General features: G+C 46.4%; 1 protein-coding gene across 2 annotated transcripts in view; it reads left to right on the top strand.

Moving 5' to 3' along the window:
* Nucleotides 1-23523, top strand: part of LOC132826336 (G-protein coupled receptor-associated protein LMBRD2-like) — a 64256-nt gene that overhangs the window by 11790 nt on the left and 28943 nt on the right. For both annotated transcript variants that reach the window (XM_060842197.1, XM_060842189.1), the window contains exons 7-13: nt 25-99; nt 2782-2895; nt 3188-3371; nt 3483-3664; nt 6949-7082; nt 20321-20426; nt 20544-20641. In XM_060842197.1, coding sequence (XP_060698180.1) covers nt 25-99; nt 2782-2895; nt 3188-3371; nt 3483-3664; nt 6949-7082; nt 20321-20426; nt 20544-20641 — 893 coding nt within the window. The remainder of the gene's footprint in view (nt 1-24; nt 100-2781; nt 2896-3187; nt 3372-3482; nt 3665-6948; nt 7083-20320; nt 20427-20543; nt 20642-23523) is intronic.

Raw genomic sequence — 23523 nt, 5'->3', positions numbered from 1 at the left:
CATCACATGAATATGTTTTTGCAGGAGGTCAGGAAGCTTAACGAAACAGTGAAATATAACCATCCCTTCAGAAAGTACATCGACACCATCCTCCGAAAGGTAAACAAAGTGATGCGAGTGGAGGGAACGGCAGTGAGACTGCTCAGGAGCTGGGGATAAAGCCGAGGGCAGGAGAATACATGGAAACAAGGGATTGTTGAGGGAGACTTGAGCAAGGGGAGGGGAAAGGAGAGGAGAGTCAAGGGAGATACTTGGGGAAAGCAGAGGTCATGACAGTGGGAATGTGACAGCAAGGGCTGGAGAGCATTTAACATGCTCCTGGGTCTCCTGCCCACTTCATATATCCCTCCTTTCACTGAGACCAAAACCAGTCTTGCATTCGATATGTTCAACAGTGGAGACTCCACCAGCCTCTGGGCAGATAACCCCAAAGATTCACAGCCCTCGAGTGAAGACATTTCTGTACAGGGCTCACTTACAGGAGGAGATAAGAGTGCAGAACTCAGGAGAAGTTAGTAAAATCTCCAGCCCACTCTCAAATAGGACAGTGTATGGAAAGGGTTAGCAATCAAACTTCAAGCACACTCGACAAAGGAATGTCAGAGAGAAAAGAGGCAGTTAATAAAGGACTGAAGGTGTAATATCTGAATGTACACGGTATAAGGAATAAGATAAATGAGTTTGTGGCGCAGATCGAAATTGGCAGACGCAGTGGGTATCACGGAGACATGGTTGCAGGGGGATCAGGATTCGGAGCTGAACATTCAAGGATATCCATCCTATCAAAAAGATGGGCAGAGGGGGTGGGGTTGCCTTTATTAGTAAGAAATGACGTTAAATCAATAGTGGTTGGCACTGCTGCCTCACAGCGCCAGAGACCTGGGTTCAATTCCTGCCTCAGGCAACTGACTGTGTGGAGTTTGCACATTCTCCCCGTGTCTGCGTGGGTTTCCTCCGGGTGCTCCAGTTTCCTCCCACAGTCCAAAACAAAATGTGCAGGTTAGGTGAATTGGCCATGCTAACTTGCCCGTAGTGTTGGGTGCAGGGGTAAATGTAGGGGAATGGGTCTGGGTGGGTTGTGATTCGGCGGGTCGGTGTGGATTTGTTGGGCCGAAGGGCCTGTTTCCACACTGTAATGTAATCTAATCTAAACAAAGTATGGTCAGATAGTGTCGAATCTGTGTGGGTAGGATTGCGGAATCACAAAGGTGAAAAACCATAGGTGGAGTGATGTACAGGCCTCTAAACAGTCAGGAGCTAGGCACAAGATACACCAGGAGGTTACATTAGATTACTCAGTGTGGAAACAGGCCCTTCGGCCCAACAAGTCCACACTGACCTGCCGAAACGCACCCACCCAGACGCATTCCCCTACATTTACCCCTGCACCTAACACTACAGGCAATTTAGCATGGCCAATTCACCTAACCTGCACATCTTTGGACTGTGGGAGGAAACCGGAGCACCCGGAGGAAACCCACGCAGACACGGGGAGAACGTGCAAACTCCAAACAGTCAGTCGCCTGAGGCGGGAATTGAACCCGGGTCTCTGGCGCTTGTGAGGCAGCAGTGCTAACCACTGTGTCGCCGTGCTGCCCACAAATGATAGAAAAGATGTATTGGAAAGGCAAAGTTACAGTCGTCATGAGGGATTTCAGTATGCAGGCAGACTGAGAAAATCAGGTTGGAAGGCGATTGCAAGGAAAGGATTTTGTGGAAAGTCCATAAGATGGCTTTTTCGAGCAGCTTGTGTTGGAGCCCACTAGGGAGCAGGGAATTCTGGATTTAGTGTTGTGCAAAGATGCAGACTCCATAAGGTGAAGGAACCCTTAGGCAGTGGTCATAATATGATTGAATGTACTGTGCTATTTGAGGGAGAAGATAGAATCGAATGTAATGGTATTACAGCTGGATAAAGGCAACTGCAGAGGCATGAGGGAGGAGCTGGTAGAGTTGACAGGGAGAGGAATCTAATGGGAAGGACAGGGGAAAAGCAATGGCAAATGTGCCTACTCTCTGTTTCCAGTTCATTTCCCAAACCTCTTTATATGCCAATATATTAATCCTAGTTTTGTAAACTTTAATGTTGTTTACTAACCCTTTGTTTGGATATTAGGAAATTCAGGTAAAATCCACCTCCTCTGCCTGGTCGACATCTTCCCATCTGGGGCACTGATACTTGATTTTCACAACCCCTCAGGCAGCACCAAAGATTAATGATGTAACCAAATTGCTCAGTGATCCCAATTTTCTGGGCTCGTGGACTCAGGTTAACAGAAAACACTGCAACTTCTGTACTTAAGCTACTATTTGTTACAACTTAGTCGATTCTAACCACAGACCAAACAAAACATTTAATTCTACTAGTTGAAATTGTAGCCCCCTTATTAAATCCTTGCATGGACAACAAACATAGGTGTTGTGCATGGTGGGAAAGGGAAGCACTGAGCAAACACAGTTCAATGGCACCAGTCCCCAGGATTCAGTCAGGTGTTCTTTTTGCTTCCTAAGATTGTCTTTGCTGTCCCTCTGTCATAAACTCACTCTGTTCACCTACCCAGGCGCACTTCAGAGACCTGTCATCAGGCTGATGAATCCTGAAGTAATCCTGATGGCTCTAACCAATCAGACCCATGTCTGACACTGACCAAAGCTGAAGAGCTGCTTTCCTGGAGGATGCTGGGGGGAGGGGTGCCAAGAAGAGTCTAGAGAAGTTTTTTTTTGTGGGGGGATGGTTGGGGGTGTTTGTAGAGTGCAACTAACTACTCTGTTGTGTTTCAGTGTCCCACTGAGTACCAGGAGAGAATGGGCAGGAACATGGATGACTATGAAGACTTTGACCAGAACAGCAACAGCCTCCCAAGTGAGAAGAGTCTGGTCAGACTCCACAAACAGGTGAGCCTTGGCCAGGGGCAGTGGGGTAATGTCAGGGTACTGGGTTCAGGGTCAGGACGGGGATTGAGTCAAGGTGGGGATGCAGCTTGGTGCTGACGGTTCCGCACACTGTTCACCTGATCCCTGGGGTGTGCTATTTGCTGGTCACTGTGCAGGTTCTCAAGTTTGAGAGATTGCTGGAGCAGAATGGGATTCCCAGGGTTGAGCTGTTGTGTTGAGTTCCATCTCTATGATTGAGGGTATGAACTATTGTGCCTTGTTTGATCCTGACACCTGTTCCTTTTTTGTCCAGGTGATCTACGTGGTTCAGAGGCAGCAGCGAACTCGAGTCCAGTGGAAGATGTTGTTGGAAGAAGCCTTTCACCTGGAGGATGTGGCCAAGAATGAAACCAGCAGCACTCACCAGTTTGTTCGTGGTTTCCAGAGCCAGGAGCCCAGGAGCTGGATCAGCCATTACCTGTATACCCCTAGTGTAGGTGAGTAACCCATCAGAGTCCCCCCTCCCCAGATCCTCATACCCTTGGACTTGCCTCCTCCCCCACAATCCAGCCCGGAATCACTTTCTGTGCCGTGTGTTTCTCCTGCAGAGTGGTACTGGGAGTGCTTGCTGCGGAGTTGGTGTTATCGGATTCTGGCTGTGGTTCTCTCGCTCTTCTCAATAATCGTCGTCTGGTCCGAATGCACTTTCTTTAGCACCAAACCCGTCCTCTCACTCTTTGCTATCTTCATCCAGGTGGCTGAGAAAACCTACAACTATCTCTACATCGAGGTGGGTGCCAGTGTGTGAGGCCATCGATAAGTATCAGGTGTGAGGGGGCGGTGATGTAATTGATGACCAATGTCACTGGGCTAGTGACCCAGACTCTACTCTAATGTTCTCTGGACTGGGATCAAATTCCACTGCAGCTGACGTAGAAATATGAATTCAGTAAAATCTAGGCTTAAAAAAATAACTGGCCCTAATGGCTGCCATGTGACCGCAGCTGGTTGTTATCAAGTTCCTTAGGAAGGGAAATCTGCCGTCCTCACCTGGTCTGCCCTCACCTGGTCTGTCCTCTGTGTGAATCCAGATCCCCAGCAAAGTGGGTGACTCTCAACTAGCAAGCCATTTAGTTGTGCCAATCGCTACAAAGTCTCAATAAAGAGGTGAAACTGGACAGACCATCTGACATTGAAAAAGTCAACAACAGAAACAGCCCTGTCAACTTTGCAAACTCCTCCTCATTAACTCGTGGTGGCTAATGCCAAAACTGGGAAAGCTGTTTTATAGAGTAGTCAAGCAACAGCCTGACATTGTCTGTAAGGTAGGTTTCCGTGAGTATGACTGTCCCAGAGACCCCATTACCATCCCTGGATATGCCCCATCCCACCAGCAGGACAGACCCAGCACAGGTCGGGACATAGTGGTATGCAGTCAAGGAGGGAGTTGCTCTGGGAGTTCTAAACATTGATACCAGAACTCATGAAGTCTCACAACTTCTCTTTAAATGTGGGCAACAAAACCTCCTGCTGATGACTGGGTACTCCTCCCTGTTGAACAACACTTGGAGGAAGCACTGAGGATGGCAAGGGCACATGATGTCCTCTGGGTGGGGGATTACAGTGTCAATCACCAAGTGTGGCTCAGCAGCAGTACTGTGGATGGAGCTGGTCAGGTCCTAAAGGACATCGCTGCTAGACTGGGTCTGTGGCATGTGTCGAGGGTTGCAGATGTATCTGTCCATAACAGTGACCACTGCATGGTCCTTGTGTTGTGTAACACAGACTTCAAAAAGACCTAGCGACTCAACACTGGGCATGAGGTGCCACGGAGTAGTTTTCATCTTTGGTAAAGCAACAAAATGGATGTTTTCTGCCATGCAGCAAGTGATAGAGCTAAGTGATCCCACAACTAACGGATCAGATCTAAGCTCTGAGTTAGAGAACATTCCAGCACAGGAACAGGCCCTTTGGCCCCCCAAGTCTGCGCCGATCCAGATCCTCCATCTAAACCTGTTGCCTATTTTTTTTAACGAGCTGTATCCCTCTGCTCCCTCCCCATTCAATGTATCTGTCTAGATACATCTTAACTGATGCTATTCTGTCCGCCTCTACCATCTCCTCCAAACATCCAGCACTCTCTGCAAAAAGAACTCTCCACACATAGCTCCCTTAAACTTTTCCCCTCTACTTTGAACTTGTGACCCCCTAGTGATTGAGTTGTGCACTCCGGGGAAAAGTTTCTTGCTATCCACCCTGTCTAAACCTCATGATTTTGTAGGCCTCAATCAGTCCCCCCCTCAACCTCTGTCTTTCTAATGAAAGTAATCCTAATCTATTCAACCTCTCTTCATAGCCAGCGCCCTCCACACCAGGGAACATCCTGGTGAACCTCCTCTGCACCCTCTCCAAAGCACCCACATCCTTTTGGTAATGTGGCAACCAGAACTGTACACAGTATTCCAAATGCGGCCGAACCAAAGTCTGATACAACTGTGACATGACCTGCCAACACTTGTTCTCAATACCCTGTCTGATGAAGGAAAGTATGCCGCCTTGCCCACTTTACTGACCTGTGTTGCCACCTTCAGGGAACAATGGACCTGAATACCCAGATCTCTCTGTACATCTATTTTGTTGATGTGTTGTTGTGAATGGTGGTGGACAATGAAACAACTCCCTGGAGGAGGAGGTTCCATAAATAACCCTACCGTCAATGATGGAAGAACCCAGTACATCAGGGCAAAAGATAAGGCTGAAGCTTTCTCAGCAATCTTCAGTCAGAAGTACCAAGTGGATGATCCACCTCCACTTCTTCTTGTGGTTCCCAGTATCACAGATACAAGTTTTCAGACAGTTCAGTTCTCTTCACATTGTATCAAGAAACTGTTGGAGATCCTGGATCCTGCAAAGTGTGTGGGCCCGAACAACATTCCAACAACAGCAATAGAACCTGCCACTCCTGTACAGTTACAATACTGGCATCTATCAGACAATGTGGAAAATTGCCCAGGTATGTCCCAGACACACAAAGCAGGACAAATCTAACCCAGCCAATTACCGCCAATCAACTTACTCTCGTTCCTCAGTAAGATGATGGAAGGTGTTAGTAACGTTGCAATCTAGCAGTCCCTGCTCAACAGTAACCTGCTCAGTGACCCCCAGGTCACTGGGTTCCACCAGGGCCACGTCTAACTCCAAGGACTGAGAGAGCAGATACATGGGAACACCATCCTGACTTGGAAATATATTGTCATTCCTTCAATGTCACCTGGGTCAAATTCCTGGCCTGATTACAGCTTTAGTTCAAACATGGACAGAAGAGCTGAACTCCGGAGGGGAGGTGAGCTGAAAATGACACGAGAGCTGCATTTGACTGAGTGTGGCATCAGAGTTATTGGGAGAAGGCAGGAGAATGAGGTTGAGAAAATGTCAGCCATGATCGAATGGTGGAGCTGACTTGATGAGCTGACATGCCTAACTTTGTCCACAACAAAGATAAAGGAACAATCTGCTTGATTGGCACCACATCCCCTCCCTCCACCGACACTCAGTACACACTGCTGCTACCATCTACAAGATGCACTCGGAAATTCACCAAAGCTCCTTAGACAGCACCTTCCAAGCCCCCCAACACTTCCAAGTACAAAGACGAGGGAAGCAGAAATGTGGGAATGTCACCCCCTTCAAGTTCCCCTCCAAGCCTAATCCCATTCTGACTTGAAGATATATCATAGTTCCTTCAGTGTCACTGGGTTAAACTCCTGAAATTCTGTTCCTAAGGGCATTGTGCATCCCCCCAAGGCAGGTGGACTGTAGTGGGGAAAGAAGTCAGCTCACCACCACCACCTTAAGGGCAACTGGGGATGGGCAATAAACATTGGCCGAGACAGTGACACCCAAGTCTCATGAATGAACCTTAAGAAAAGGATACTGGGGTGTGGAAGTAGTTTGTGAATGCCGTGTATTTGGTTCTTTGTCTTTGGGAGGTGGGAGCAGGCATTGTGGGGATTGGATGTCTGGGTTCAGTCATATTCCCCCAGATACTAACCCTTCTCCTCTTACTCCCTGTAGCTCGCCTGTTTCATGAGTATCTTCTTCCTGAGTAACTGCATCTACTCCACTGTCTTCAGGATTCGTATTTTTAATTACTACTACCTGGCTCCACACCACCAGACCGATGCCTATAGTCTACTCTTCAGTGGAATGTGAGTACCTTGAGAACCCTGCATTCTCAGCCAGACAGCATCCGAAAATTCATCGGATTTCAGGGGAACATGATTGAGACAAGCTGAGCAACAGAAAATTCCCTTTCACTCTGTTGTGCTCTTCCATGAGATCATGGCTGATCTGAATGTCATTTTAATTTGTCAGGTTTGGTCAATATCCTTTTAATCCACTGATTCAGCAGCTGTAATTGTAGCTTTGAAATTGCTGGTTTTTTTCACTAAAGCAGCTTTCCAGTCGGTGAAGCCCTTCTTACCCAGTCTTCCTTCAGTTTTGCACTTGTGTTTTGATTATGGGTTTGTGTGTGGCCCCATGTGTATATTGTGCGTCCTGGAGCAGAGAGCATTTGGGCAGATCCAAACAAATGGGGTCTACCCTGGAACCTTTTAATACTTCGTACAGGTCACTGTCATCTTTCAGTGATTATTAGCCTAGAAACCCAAAAAGTAGTCTCAGAGATGTACAGCATGGAAACACAGACCCTTCGGTCCAACCCGTCCATGCTGACCAGATATCCTAAATTAATCTAGTCCCAATTGCCATCATTTGGCCCATATCCCTCCAAACCCTTCCTATTCATATACCCATCCAGGTGCCTTTTAAATGCTGTAATTATACCAGCCTCCACCACATCCTCTGGCAGCTCATTCCATACACGTACCACCCTCTGTGTGAAAAAGTTGTCCCTTTTGGTCCCTTTTATTTCTTTCCCCTTTCCCCCTAAACCTATGTTGTCTAATTTTGGACTTCCCTACCCCGGGGAAAAGAGATTGTCTGTCTGTCTGTCTGTCTGTCTGTCTGTCTGTCTATTTATCCTATCCATCCCCCTCATGATTTTTATAAACCTCTATAAGGTCACCACTCAGCCTACAGCGCTCCAAGGAAAACAGTCCCAGCCTATTCAGCCTTTCCCTGTAGCTCAAACCCTCCAATCCTTGCAACATCCTTGTAAATCTTTTCTGAAACCTTTCCAGTTTCACAACATCCTTCCTCCAGAAAGGAGACCAGAACTGAATGCAGTATTTGAAAAGTGGCCTAACCAATGTCCTGTACAGCCATGAAATGACCTCCCAACTCTTGTACTCAATGCACCGACCAATAAGGGCAAACATTTGGAAAAGCATGGACTAATAAGGGACAGTTAGCATGGCTTTGTGCAGATTTAGGATGAGATGGGAAAGATATAAAATGGAGCAAGGGACAACTTTTTCATGCAGAGGGTGGTGCGTCTATGGAATGAGTTGTCAGAGGAAGTAGTGGAGGCTGGTACAATTACAACATTTAAAATGCATCTGGGGGATAATTGTATGAATAGGAAGGGTTGAGAGCGATATGGGCTTGGGTGCTGGTAGGTGGGACCTAGATTAATTTAGGATAACTGGTTTTACTAATTTGATTGAGTTTTTCAAGGTGATGACGAAGATGATTGAGGTTAGAGCAGTGGATATTATCTCCATGGATTTTAGTTTGGCTTTTGACAAGGTCCCTCCTCGTTGGCTCAGCCAGAAGATTGAGGTGCACGGGATCCCCGATGACTTGGCCGAGTGGATTCGGAATTGGTTTGCCCACTGAGGTCGAGGTGGTGGTAGAGGGCTGGAGGGCGGTGATTAGTGGTGTCCCACAGGGGTCCAGAGTGGGATCACTGCTGTTTGTGATATATGTAAATGACTTAGATGAAAATATAAATGGGTCGGTGAGTAAGTTTGCAACAATACAAAGATGGGTGGAGTTGTGGGTAGCATAGAAGGTTGTCAAAGGATGCAGCGGGAATATCGATCAGTTGCAGATATGGGTGGTGAAATGGCAGATGGAGTTTACCCTGGGCAAGTGTGAGGTGCTGCACTTTGGGAGATCAAATGTCAAGAAAAAGCATACAGTTAATGGCAGGACCCTGAACAGCATTGATGGGCAGAAGGGTCTTGGGGTTCAAGACCATAGCTCCTGAAAGTGGCCACACCAGTAGATAGGATGGTAACGATGGCATATGGCATGTTTGCCTTTGTTGATCGGGGAATTGAGTGCAAGGGTCAGGATATAATGTTGCAGCTTAGGCCACCACTTAGAGTATTACGTTGAATTCTGATAGTACAGAAAGGAAGTGGAGGGTTTGGAGAGGGTGCAGCTGAGGTTGACCAGGATGCTGCCAGGATTGGAGGGTATGAGCTCTAAGGAGAGAATGGAAAAACCCAGGATGTTTTCTCTGCAGCAGAGGAGGCTGAAGGGGAGATGTGATAGAAGTTTCTAGAATTGAGCTGCATAGATTGGGAAAAAAAGATTCTGACCTTTGACCCTAAGTTGGAATGCATGCCCCCAGGGGAGCATGCATTTAAGGTGAGGTGGGGAGGGGGGAGGGGAAGTTGAAAGGATATGTGAGGGTCAAGGTTTTATTTTAAAACAGTGTTAGGAGTCTGGAACATGCTGCCAGGGAGTGGGGGTGGAGGCAGATACAATAGGGGCATATAAGAGACTTTTAGATAAACACATGAATATGCAAGGAGTGGAGGGATCTGGACCAAGGACAGGCAGAAGGGATTAGTTTAATTTGGCGTCATGTTCAGCACAACACTGTGGACCGAAGGGCCTGTACCTGTGCTGTAGTGTTCTGTGTTCTATAACAAACACCTTCACTATCCCAGCTACCTGCAACTCCACTTTCAAGGAACCACGAGCCTGCACTTCAAGGTCTCCTGTTCAATAACACTCCTTAGGACCTTACCATTAAGTGCATAAGTCCTGCTCTGATTTGCTTTTCCAAAAATGCAGCACCTCGCATTTATCTAAATTAAATTGCATCTGCCACTCCTTGGTCTGATCAAGATCTGATCTGACTGTCATTTATAAGTTCAACCTTCATTCTGTGGGCAGTGCTCTCAGTTCACCTCAGTGACTGAGTGAGAGAGAGAGAGGGATAATCAGAGGTGTCTGCAGCTGGGCTATTATTTCCAGTATTCCCTCAACCGGCAAACATCCCTTTTCACCATCTGCAATCATTGTCCAATCAGTGATTGCTGTGCTCAGGGCCCTAAATCTCTCCACTCTCTCTCTCAGCTCCCCTCTCCTTACCATTTAGAGATGATGCAACTTTGAGGCCCCCTTGAGGGGATCACTGTTCCCTTGTATTGACCTCCATCTGCCGCAGTTCCACCAACTGTTAATCTGTCGAAGTCTCTAAGTCATTCCACTCCCATTAGACAGTCTGGACTGTCACCAGATTGTATTTTTTTTCATTTGTTGATGGGACAAAAGTGTTGCTGTTTGGGCTAACATTCATTGCATTTCACTGCTTACCCTTGAGAAAGTATCTTAAACAGTTGCAGTCATGTGATTAATTGATCTGCTGTGCCCTTAGGGAGGAAATTCCAGGATTTTGACCCAGTGACACTGAAGGAACAGCGATATATTTCCGAGTTGGGATGGTGAATGGCTAGGAGGGGAACATGCAGGAGGTGGTGTTCCCATGTATCTGCTTCCCTTGTCCTTCTTGGTGGAAGTGGTCGTGGGTTTGGAAGGTGTTGTCTGAGGATTTTTGGAGATTTCTGCAGTGCATCTTGTTGATGGTACCCACTGCTGCTACGGAGTGTCAGTGTTGGAGGGAGGGGATGTTTGTGGATGTGGTCCCAATCGAGCGGCTGCTTTGTCCTGGATGGTGTTGAGCTTCTTGAGTGCTGTTGGAGCTGCCCCCATCCAGAGCAAGTGGGGAGTGTTCCATCACCCTCCTGACTTGTGCCTTGTGGATGGTGGACAGGCTTTGGGGAGTCAGGAGGGGAGTTAATTACAGGATTCACAGCTTCTGACTTGCTCTTGCAGTCATGTGGTGAATCCAGTTGAGTTTCTGGTTGATGATAACCACCACAATGTTGATGGGGATTCAGTGATGGTAACACCATTGAATGTCAAGGGGCGGTGGTTAGCTTGCCCCTTAAAGGGAATGGTCATAGCCTGTCGCAAATATTACTAGCCAGTTGTCATCCCAAGCCATGATACTGTCCAGATTCCTGATGAAGGGCTTATGCCCAAAACGTCGAATTTCCTGTTCCTTGGATGCTGCCTAATCTGCGCTTTAACATCAACACATTTTCAGCACTGTCCAGATCTTGTTGCATTTGAACATGAAAGATTTCAGTATCTGAAGAGTTGTGAATATTGCTAAATATTGTGCGAACATCCCCACTTCTGACCTTATGACAGTGGGAAGGTCATTGATGAAGCAGCTGAAGATGGTTGGGCCTAGTACACTGACCTGAGGGACTCCTGCAGAGATGTCCTGGAGCTGAGATGACTGACCTCCAACAACCACAACCATCTTCCTTTATGCTAGCTATGACTCCAACAGCAGAGAGTTTGCCCCTGATACCCTGTTGATTCTAGTTTTGCTCTGGTACTTCGTGCCACACTCGGTTGAATGCAGCTTTGATGTCAAGAGCTGTCACTCTCATGTTACCTCTGGAATTCAGGCACGTTATTCTGAATTCATAAACTTTTGCCTCCTTTCAGTCGCCATGTGGGAAGTTGTCAAAGGCTTTGCTAAAATCCATGTAAGCTACATCAACAGCACCACCCTCATCTACATTCTTGGTCACTTTTTTGAAAATCTCTGTCGAATCTGCCTTTTTGTCTAACCTGTGAAGCCCCTTCAAAATGTTTCATGTTGTATTAAGGTCACATCTAAAGGCCAGTGAGCTTTGGCCCAGGCTTTTCTCACAACTCCCAGCAATCGGCTCAGTGAAGCTTCCCTGACCTGCTTCCAGTGTGATTGTACCTGCCTTTGGAAGATGAAAACTCTGCCCAATGTTCCAATTCTGCACTTACTAATGCTCAAAAGAGTTGAGCATTAGTATTTTCCATCTCTTTCACGAAAAAGCACCCAAGTTCCATGTGCCATCCTAAACATCTGAACTCACTGCCCCTCAGGCAACAGGGCTCTGCACTGAATTCAACCGACTGTGTTGGCCACAGCACTCGCTGGAGAGCAACAGCCTGTGATTGGCACAAACTGCTTGTGGAACCACCCAGTCATGTGGCCTCAGGCCTGACCAACCCCTGGAGCAGAAGAGATACCTTCAGCTTTGGTCTGTGTACTGTTCATATCGATCCAGCATTAAACTCCAGCTTGTAATATCGTGTCCTCTGTCTGGTAGAGACAAGTATCCCATAGGTGTCCGCACCATTAGTTGACTCTCAATCCTCAGTAACGTGATGGACGGTGTCAGTAACAGGGCTATCAAGCAGCACCTGCTCAGTGACCCCCAGTTTGGGATCCCCCAGGGTCACCCAGCTCCTGACCTCATTCCAGCCTTGGGTCAAACATGGACAAAAGAGCTGAATTCCAGAGGGGAGCGGAGAGGGACGTCAAGACTGCATTTGACTGAGTGTGGCATCAAGGAGCCTTAGTGTTCTGGAACCAAAACACTGTTGTTTAGAGTCAGACCTGGTAGAAAAGAAAATGGTTGTGGTTATTAGAGGTCAGTCATCCCAGCCTGGGTCATCTCTGTAGGCTGTTACCATTGATCAGACGCTGAATGGGACTTGCCATATAAATCTAGTTACTACAAGAGGACGGTTTTCTCCTGGGGAGGACTGGAATCAGTGTCCTGGGGGGAGTGTTTGCTCGTGCTGTTGGGGAGAGTTTAAACTGATATAACAGGGGAATGGGAACCAATGCAGGAGGCTGGAGGGAAGTAAAGTGGAGACAGAAACAAAAGACAACATGCATGAAAGTGAAAGGCAGAGAAACCGAAGACACAAATCAGAAAGGGCCACGTACAACATAACTCCAAAAGGGCTATCAAAAAACAAAAAAGAGCCATAAGACTTTGTCTCTCCATGTGAAGAGCATTTGCACTAAGGTGGATGAATGAACTGCACAGACCATTATTATTGGATATAATGGAGATGAGATTATAGAGACCGGGGTGACCAAAGGTGGGAACTCAATGTCCGGGGTATCCTAAGAAAGGACGTTTAGCTTGGATCATCTGGTATCTGTATGAGTGGAGCCGTGGAACACCAAAAAGTGTTAGTGTGAGTTGTGTACAGACCACCAAACAGTGGGTGTGAGGTTGGGGATTGTATTTAAACACGGAATTAGAGATGCATGCAGTAAGGGTGCAGCAGTCATTAAAGATGACTTCAGTCTGCATGTTGACTGGACTAACCAAACTGGTAGCAATGTGATGGAAGAGGATGTCCTGGAATGTATGAGGGATAGTTTCCTCGACCAATATGTTGAGGAACCAACAGAGAGCAAACCATCCTAGATTGGGAATTGTGTAACGAGATAGGATTAATTAGCAACTTTGTTGGGAGAGATCCTTTGGGAAAGAGTGACCAAAATATGTTAGAATTCTTCATGAAGGTGGAGAGGGACACAGTTAAATCTGAGACAGGTCCTTAAGCTTATTTTGATGGTATGAGGCATGGATTGGCTAAGATAAACCGGTCAAGGATACTGAAGGGTTGATGACAGAGTGTAGGTAGTGGCAGATGGATGAGCTTCAAAAGTTGTATATCTCTATCTGGCATAAGAGTAAAACAGGGAAGATGGCTAACAACCAAAATCAGGGATCGTGTTAAAGCCAAAGAGGAAGCATACAGGAGGACAAAAAGTTTACTTCGGAAGAGAAAAAATACAATATGGAGGTAAGCTTACGAAAAACATAAAAACTGACTGCAAAGGTTTCTATAGATATATGAAGAGAACAAGACTGGTGAAGGCAGATGTAAGTCCCTGGCAGTTAGAATCAGGTGAATTCTTCATGGACATCAAAAAGATGGCAGACAAATTGAACAAATACAGTCCTAGAGATGTAGAACATGGAAACAGGTCCTTTGGTCAAACTCGTCCATGCTATCCTAAATTAATCTAGTCCCATTTGCCAGCAATTTGACCATATCTTTGTAAACCCTTCCTATTTATATATCTATCCAGATACCTATTAAATGCTGTAATTGTACCAGCCTCCACCACTTCCTCTGGCAGCTCAATCCATACACGCACCATTAGGTCCCTTTTATATCTTTCCCCTCTACCCTAAACCTTGTCAAAGAATACAGGAGAATATAGATAGACTGGAGAGTTGGGCAGAGAAGTGGCCGATGGAGTTCTATCCAGACAAATGTGAGGTGATGCATTTAGGAAAGTCTAATTCTAGAGCAAATTATACAGTGAACGGAAGAGCCTTGGGAAAAGTTGATGAGCAGAGAGATCTGGGAGTTCAGGTCCATTGTACCCTGAAGGTTGCTGCACAGGTGGATAGAGTGGTCAAGAAGGCATATAGTATGCTTGCCTTCATTGGACGGGGTGTTGAGTATAAGAGCTGGCAGGTCATGTTAAAATTGTACAAGATAGTGGTTCGGCCGCATTTAGAATACTGTGTACAGTTCTGGGTGCCACATTCCCAAAAGGATGTGGACGCTTTGGAGAGGGTGCAGAGAAGGTTTACAAGGATGTTGCCTGGTATGGAAGGTGCTAGCTATGAAGAGAGGCTGAGTAGGTCAGGTTTGTTTAGATTAGGAAAAAGGAGATTGAGGAGGGACCTGACTGAGGTTTACAAAATCATGAAGGGTATAGACAGTGTAGATAGAGATAAGCTTTTTCCCAGGGTGAAGGATTCAATAACGAGAGGTCATGCTTTCAAGGTGAGAGTTGAAAGGTTTAAGGGGTATACATGCGGAAAATACTTCACACAGAGGGTGGTGGGTATCTGGAATGCGTTGCCACAAGAGGTGGTAGAGGCAGGCACGGTAAATTCATTTAAGATGCGTCTGGACAGATGCATGAGTAGGTGAGGAGCAGAGGGATACAGATGGTTAGGAATTGGGTGATGGGTTTAGACAGTAGATTTGGAGGCTTGGAGGGCCGACGGGCCTGTTCCTGGGCTGTAAATTTTCTTTGTTCTTTTTTGATGAAGGCTTTTGGCACACTGACCATCATCAGTCAGGGCATTGAGTATAGAAGTTAGCAAGTTTTATGTTGCAGTTATACAGGACGTTGTTGAGGACATCTGGGAGTATTGTGTTCAGTTTTGGTCACCAAGCTTATAGGAAGGATGTTATTAAAGAGAAAAAATTTACAAGGATGTTCTTTGTTCTATGCCCTCTATTGTTGGAGTCCCCCACCCTGGGGAAAAGAACTTGTCTATTTATCCTATCCATGCCTCTCATGATTTCATTAACCTCTGAGGTCACCTTTCAGCCTCTGACACTCCAGGGAAAACAGCCCCAGCCTGTTCAGCATCTCCCTGTAGCTCAGATCCTCCAACCCTGGCAACATCCTTGTAAATCTTTTCTGAACTCTTTCAAGTTTCACAGCATCCTTCCGATAGGAGGAAGTCCACAGTTGCACATAATATGCCAAAAGTGGCCTAACCAATGTCCTGTGCAGACTCAATAGGACCTCTCAACTCCTATCCTTAAAGCTGTAACCAATAAAGGAAAGCATACCAAATGCCTTCACTATCCTATCTACCTGTGGTTCTACTTTCAAGAAGCTATGAACTTGCACTCCAAGGTCTCTGTGTTCAGCAACACTCCCGAGGACTTTATCATTAATTCCTGCTTTCAATTTATATGTTTGTGTTTCTTTGGGTGGGTGATGTCATTTCCTGTGTTGATGACATTTCCTGTTCTTTTTCTCAGGGGTGGTAGATGGGCTCTAACTCGATGTGTTTGATGATAGAGTTCCAGTTGGAATGCCATGTTCAAGGAATTCTCGTGCGTGCCTCTGTTTGGCTTGTCCTAGGATGGATGTGTTGTCCCAGTCGAAGTGGTGTCCTTCCTCATCCGTATGTGAGGATACTAGTGAGAGAGGGTCATGTCGTGTTGTGGCTAGTTGATGTTCATGTCTCCTGGTGGCTAGTTTTCTGCCTGTTTATCCGATGTCGTGTTTATTACAGTCCTTGCACGGTATTTTGTAAATGACATTAATTTTGCTTGTCTGTATGGGGTCTTTCAAGTTCATTAGCTGCTGTTTTAGTGTGTTGGTGGGTTTGTGGGCTACCATGATGCCAAGGGGTTTGAGTAGTCTGGCTGTCATTTCCAAGATGTCTTTGATGTAGAGTGGCGAGGGTTTCTGGATGTGTTTTGTCTGCTTGTTTGGGTTTGTTGCTGAAAAATCTGCGGACTGTGTTCATTGGGTAACCATTCTTTTTGAATACATTATAAGTGATTTTCCCCTGCTGTTCATAGTTCTAATGTTATTTACAAAATACTGTGCAAGGACTGTAACATTACATTGTCTAAAACAGGCAGAAAACTAGCCACTAGGATACATGAACATCAACTAGCCACAACACGACATGACCCTCTCTCACTAGTATCCAGCATCTGAGGAGCATGGAAGTTGATGTTTCATGCATAAGCCCTTCATCACATCCCTGGTGAAGGGCTTATGCCTGAAATGTCGATACTCCTCCTTGGATGCTGCCTGACCTGCTGTGCTTTTCCAGCACCACACTTATCAGTTCTAATCTCCAGCATCTGCAGTCCTCACTTCCTCAGTCAATAAGCAGTATCCTTGTTATGCTGGTGTTCCAGGGTTGAGTGCAACCAGTGAGAATAGGCGATGACACCTCCTCTACCATAACCCTCAACTCTGTACCCTGCAAGGCAGCGTCCTCAGCCCCACTATACTCCTTGCCTACTCAGAACTATGTGGCCAGATTGAACTTGATGAATGAGTTCGCTGTCAACACCACCATTGGAGGTCAGATCTCAAATAATGATGAGACAGAATACAGGTAAGAGATTGAGTGCCTAGCCGCATAGTGTAAAGACAACAAACTTTCCATCAACATCAACAAAATGAAGGAGCTGGCCATTGACTGCAGGAAGGGGAGTGGAGGGCACATGCCTGTCTGTATCTATGAGGCTGTGGTGAAGATGGTAGAGAGCGTCAAGTTCCTGGGAATGACAATCTGTCCGGGTTCACCCACATCGACACAATGGTGAAGAAAGCACAACATCTGTACTCCCTTAGGAGCCGAAGGAAATTTGAGATGTTCATAGGGACGCTTACCAATTTTTATAGATGCACCATAGAAAGAATCCTATCTGGATACATCACAACTTGGTATGGCAACTGCTCTTTCAAGATTGCAAGAAATTAGAGAGTTGTGAATGCAGCTCAGTCCATCTCTTAAACCATCCACTGACTCGATCTATACTTCTGGCTACCTTGGGAAGGCAAACAACACCATCAAGAACCCCTCCCGCCCCGGCTATACTGTCTTCCACCATCTTCCATCAGCCAGAAGATATAAAAGTTTGTATATATGTATGAATAGATTCAAAGACAGCTTCTTCCCTGCTATTATGAGGAAATTTAATGTAGATCTCACTGTCTGTGCAGTTTCCCTGCAGCTGTAACATTGTATTCCTTACTCCTCCCTCCCCTTCCTAGACCTTTCCATCTCTATCTCAGGCGACCGACTCAACACAGACATCTACTATAAATCGACTGACTCCCACAGCTACCTGGACTACACCTCCTCACACCCTGCCCCCTGCAAAAACTCCATCCCATATTCCCAATTCCTTCGTCTCCGCCGCATCTGCTCCCAGGAGGACCAGTTCCAACACCGCACAGCCCAGATGGCCTCCTTCTTCAAGGACCACAGATTCCCCCCAGACGTGATCGATGATGCCCTCCAACGCATCTCCTTCACTTCCCGCTCATCCGCCCTTGAGCCCCGCCCCTCCAACCGCCACCAAGACAGAACCCCACTGGTTCTCACCTACCACCCCACCAACCTCCGCATACAACGTATCATCCGCCGTCATTTCCACCACCTCCAAACGGACCCCACCACCAAGGATATATTTCCCTCCCCTCCCCTATCAGCGTTCCGCAAGGACCACTCCCTTCGTGACTCCCTCGTCAGATCCACACCCCCCACCAACCCAACCTCCACCCCCAGCACCTTCCCCTGCAACCGCAGGAAATGTAAAACTTGCGCCCACACCTCCACACTCACTTCCCTCCAAGGCCCCAAGGGATCCTTCCATATCCGCCACAAGTTCACCTGTACCTTCACACACATCATCTATTGCATCCGCTGCACCCGATGTGGCCTCCTCTATATTGGGGAGACAGGCCGCTTACTTGCGGAACGCTTCAGAGAACACCTCTGGGCCGCCCGGACCAACCAACCCAACCACCCCGTGGCTCAACACTTTAACTCTCCCTCCCACTCCACCGAGGACATGCAGGTCCTTGGACTCCTCCACCGGCAGAACATAACAACACGACGGCTGGAGGAGGAGCGCCTCATCTTCCGCCTGGGAACCCTCCAACCACAAGGTATGAATTCAGAATTCTCCAGTTTCCTCATTTCCCCTCCCCCCACCTTGTCTCAGTCGGTTCCCTCAACTCAGCATCGCCCTCCTAACCTGCAATCTCCTTACTGACCTCTCCGCCCCCACCCCACTCCGGCCTATCACCCTCACCTTGACCTCCTTCCATCTATCCCACCTCCATCGCCCCTCCCCCAAGTCCCTCCTCCCTACCTTTTATCTTACCCTGCTGGACACACTTTCCTCATTCCTGAAGAAGGGCTTATACTCGAAACGTCGAATTCCCTATTCCTGAGATGCTGCCTGACCTGCTGTGCTTTAACCAGCAACACATTTTCAGCTGTGATCTCCAGCATCTGCAGACCTCATTTTTTACTCTATTACCTTAATGCACTTTGTATGCTATGATCTGCCTGTACTGCACACAAAACAAAACTTTTCACTGTACCTAGGTACAAGTGACAATAATGCATCAAATCAAATCGAACCATCCAGACCAAAACCCACTTGACTGGCTCTCTTTTTCCCAGGTTTTTAAAATCGAATAAGTGAACTGAGTGTTAGCCCCTAGAGAGTGAGAATGTAGAGTTAATAGTGGATGAAAAGGAAATGGCAGGTGAAATTAAATGAAAAGAAGTTGTTTGTCTCTTCAGCATCGAGGATCAGAAACCCATTCCCTCCCTGCTGTAAATCCCTTCAGCTCTACCCTCACGGTCACTGCTGCCCGGTTGTAACATCCCAACCATCAGGAAGTGGGATTGAGCAGCTGACTGGAGCTGGGGCTGACCCCTCTCTGGGTCCAGATGGATTTCTTCTGAGTGTCTTCAAAGAGAAAGGGGCAGCAGATGTGCTGGTGTGAATTTTCCCAAATTCTGATTTCAGGAAAGGTTCCACCAGACGGGGTAGTAGCAACACTCGCCCCACTGACACAGGAGGAAGAAAGGAAGAAGTCACCTTGAGGCTAGTTATCCCGATGTCTGCCTTAGGGAAGGGATTGAATTTAATCATTAAACAGATATCTGGGCACTGAGAAAACTTGTCATCATTCACTGTATCTGTGTACTAACCTGCTGCAAATTCTGGAACATTCTCTAATAGCATTGAGGGTGTTCCCTAGACCTGAAGTGGCTAGAACATCACGTTCTCCAGGATATATTCTGCACCTCTCATTTGTCAAAATTAGAAAATACAGACCAGGTCTTCTCAATCTTTCTTAAGATGAGCCTGTTATCCCTAGGATTCATCTGGTGAACCTCCATCACTGTTCTAATTTTCTAATACTGTTGGATTCTGGAAAAGCACCAGAGGATTGGAAAAGTACGATGTGGCACTCTTATTCAGGAGGGAAGGAGGCATAAAGCGGGTAATTTTTAGGCTGATTGACCTCAGCTCTATTGTTGGAAAAATGTTGGAGTCAAATATTAAGGACATTTGGAAAATTGTTATCTAATCAAGCAGAGTCAGTATGGCTTCACAAAAGGGAAATTGTGTCTGACTTATTTATTAGAATTGTTTTGAGGAAGTGTTAACCAGAGTAGATAGAGGGAGCCAGTAAATGTACATGGAGTTCCAGAAGGTGTTTGACAAAGAACCTCTCAAAAGATTAAGTCATAAGATAAGAGCCCAAAGTGCTGGTGGTTGCATATTGGCATGGGTAGAGAATTGGGTGGGAAACAGTGAGTGGGAATAAAGGGTTCTTTTTCAAGTTGGTGACCTGTAACCAGTGGGGTTCCACAGGGATCGGTGCTGAGACCACAACTATTTATAATAATACATTAATGATCTGGCAGAAGGAAGTGAATGTCCTGTACCAGATTTGCAGTTGACACAATAGGTGGAATTTTGCAGCGTACAGCTGGGAAAAGGCTGGAAGAAGGGTTTATAGCACAGACCTATGGATTGGGATAAATTTTGTTTTGATTTACAGGTTGTTCTGCCGTCTGACACCACCGTTATGTCTGAATTTCTTGGGACTGATCCACATGGATTCCGCAATTTCCCATCAGAACAGAGAGCAGACTGCTTACACCTCGGTGAGAGATAGGAGATGGGGGTGGTTGGGGCTGAGAGGAAGGTCATGCTGATGATCAGTGGGTTTTGGGGTAATGATACTCGCCTGACTTAACAATTTGTTTCCAATTTATCCTCAGATAATGGGCTCGATGCGGGTGATATCCTTCATTGCTGATGGATTCTATATTTATTACCCGATGCTGGTTGTGATCCTCTGCATTGCTACCTACTTCAGGTAATGTACTCTGCTATCCCTCACCTGGGAGGGTTTGATTGGGACAGTGGAGAGGGAGAACTGATGAGATTTTCACAGCATAACTTAAAGGGAATGACAGTGAAATGAGGATTGCTGTAAGCTTGCTTGTTGAGCTCGAAGGTTCATTTTCAGATGTTTCGTCACCATACGAGGTAACATCATCAGTGAGCCTCTGGCGAAGCGCTGGTGTTTTTTTTAAGATTAGATTCTCTACAGTATGGACACAGGCCCTTTGGCCCTCACTGACCCTCCGAAGAGTAATCCACCCAGACCCATTCCCCTACCTATATTTACCCCTGACTAATGCACTAAAACTATGGAAATTTATCATGGCCAATTCACCTGACCTGCTCATCTTTAGATTGTGGGAGGAAACGGCACGGTGGCACAGTGGTTAGCACTGCTGCCTCACAGCGCCAGGGACCTGGGTTCAATTCCCACCTCAGGCGACTGACTGTGTGGAGTTTGCACGTTCTCCCTGTGTCTGCGTGGGTTTCCTCCGGTGCTCCGGTTTCCTCCCACAGTCCAAAGATGTGCGGGTCAGGTGAATTGGCCATGCTAAATTGCCCATAGTGTTAGGTAAGGGGTATATGTAGGGGTAGGGGTATGGGTGGGTTGCGCTTCGGCGGGTCGGTGTGGACTGGTTGGGCCGAAGGGCCTGTTTCCACACTGTAAGTAATCTAATACACAACAAAACCCACGCAGACACGGAGAATGTGCAAACTCCACACGGACATTCACCCGAGGCTGGAATTGAACTTGGCTCCCTGGTGCTGAGAGGCAGCAGTGCTAACCACTGAACCACTGTACTGCCTTTCTTGTTGGTGACACACTTTCTATTTGTGTGTTTAGGTTTCCTTGGTGGTTGATGTCATTTCTTGTGGTGATGTAATTTCCTGTTCTTTTTCTCAGAGGGTGGTAAATGGGGTCAAAATCTGTGTGTTTGTTCATAGAGTACCAGTTGGAATGCCATGCTTCTAGGAATTCTCGTGCATGTCTTTGTTTGGCTTGTCCTAGGATGGATGTGTTGTCTCAGTCAAAGTGGTGTCCTTCCTCATCCGTATGTGAGGGTCATGTCGTTTTGTGACTAGTTGGTGTTCATGTATCCTGGTGGCTGGTATCATGTATTCCCATCAATACATCTGGGAAATTTTACCCCAAAAACCTTACTCACTAACATGACAGACCATGAATGGACAGACATTGTACAACGAGCCATGGACATTAGACAGCAGCAAACGCAGAAAATATAAACAATAGACCTGCAGAAAATACTAGACACATTCACAAAATGACTCACAGACAACCCAGAAGCATTGATTAAAAAAAACTTATCTGACTGATTGATAAATTCTTGATGTCACAAGGAATTAAGGGCTACGGGGAGAATGCGGGTAAGTGGAGTTGAAATACCCATCAGCCATGATTGAATGGCGGAGTGGACTCGATGGGCCGATTGGCCTTACTTCCACTCCTATGTCTTATGGTCTTATAGACACTGAAAAAGCCATCTTAGTAAGAGGATTAAATTACAACTTCCAGGATGCAGACCAGAAAGATTTCTTAGCAGCATTAGGAACAACATGGGAAGATAGAAGAAACTCAGCAAACTATCAGATAGTTGCACCAACATTAAGCAGGAAAAAGGAATGTAACATACTCTACACACAAGAAAGGAAAGTACTACAAGGATTCGAAGATTTTAAAAACAATTACCTACCTGCAGACAAAGGATGCTTGACAGTCATTTTAAATCAAAGAGACCACATTGAGAAGGTGAACACACTGTTTGCAGATACCAACACTTACCAACAGGTGGCGATAGACCTGACCCCACACTAGAGAACCGACTCACAGCCCTACTCAGAAAACCTTCAGAAATCTGGAGAAATAAACAAGATTGAGTTTCAAAAAATGAAACCAGACGGATCCAACCTACCACGCTTCTACGGATTACCCAAAATTCACAAACCAGGAACCCCCTCAGACCCATAGTCTCACTATCTGGAGCACCAACTTAGAGTGGCCAAGGAGCTGTACCAAAGATTAAAACACTTAGTAACACGCTCACGCCAGTCCGTCCACTCTACCCAAGTATTCCTGAAGACACTAAGATAGAAGAGAATGAAATAATGGTCTCCTTTGATGTAACAGCCCTGTTCACATTCACCAACATCAACCTGGCCAAGGAAACATTGACTGCACTGTTAGAAAACCAGCATCTACAGGAAAACAACACATACAGACCAAATATTGAACTGCAGAAGGAATCATCCCAACACCCACAAACGAAGCTGCATTAGAACATTATTCCAATGAGCCACTACACACCGCAACACAGAGGAGTTACACAGCAGAGGACAATCACCTATACCATGTATTCAAAAGTCGCAGGTATCAATGAACACAGTCCGCTGATTTCTCAGCAGCAAACCCAAACGCGCAGACAAATCACATCCAGAAACCCTCGCCACTCTCCCCTACATCAAAGACATCTCAGAAATGACTACCAGACTACTCAGACCCCTTGGCATCATGGTAGGCCACAAACCCACCAACACACTCAAACAGCAGCTAATGAACTTGAAAGACCCTGTACAGACAACAAGCAAAACTAATGTAATTTACAAAATACCGTGCAAGAACTATAACAAACACTACATTGGATAAACAGGCAGAAAACTAGCCACCAGGATACATGAACACCAACTGGCCACAAAACAACATGACCCTCTCTCACTAGTATCCTCACATATGGATTAGGAAGGACACTACTTCGACTGGGACGACACATCCATCCTAGGACAAGCCAAACCGAGAATCACCTGAGAATTCCTAGAAGCATGGCATTCCAACTGGAA

Source organism: Hemiscyllium ocellatum, chromosome 2 (genome assembly GCF_020745735.1).
Source record: "Hemiscyllium ocellatum isolate sHemOce1 chromosome 2, sHemOce1.pat.X.cur, whole genome shotgun sequence".
Lineage (NCBI taxonomy): Eukaryota > Metazoa > Chordata > Chondrichthyes > Orectolobiformes > Hemiscylliidae > Hemiscyllium > Hemiscyllium ocellatum.
This window is presented reverse-complemented; position numbering and strand designations above follow the sequence as displayed.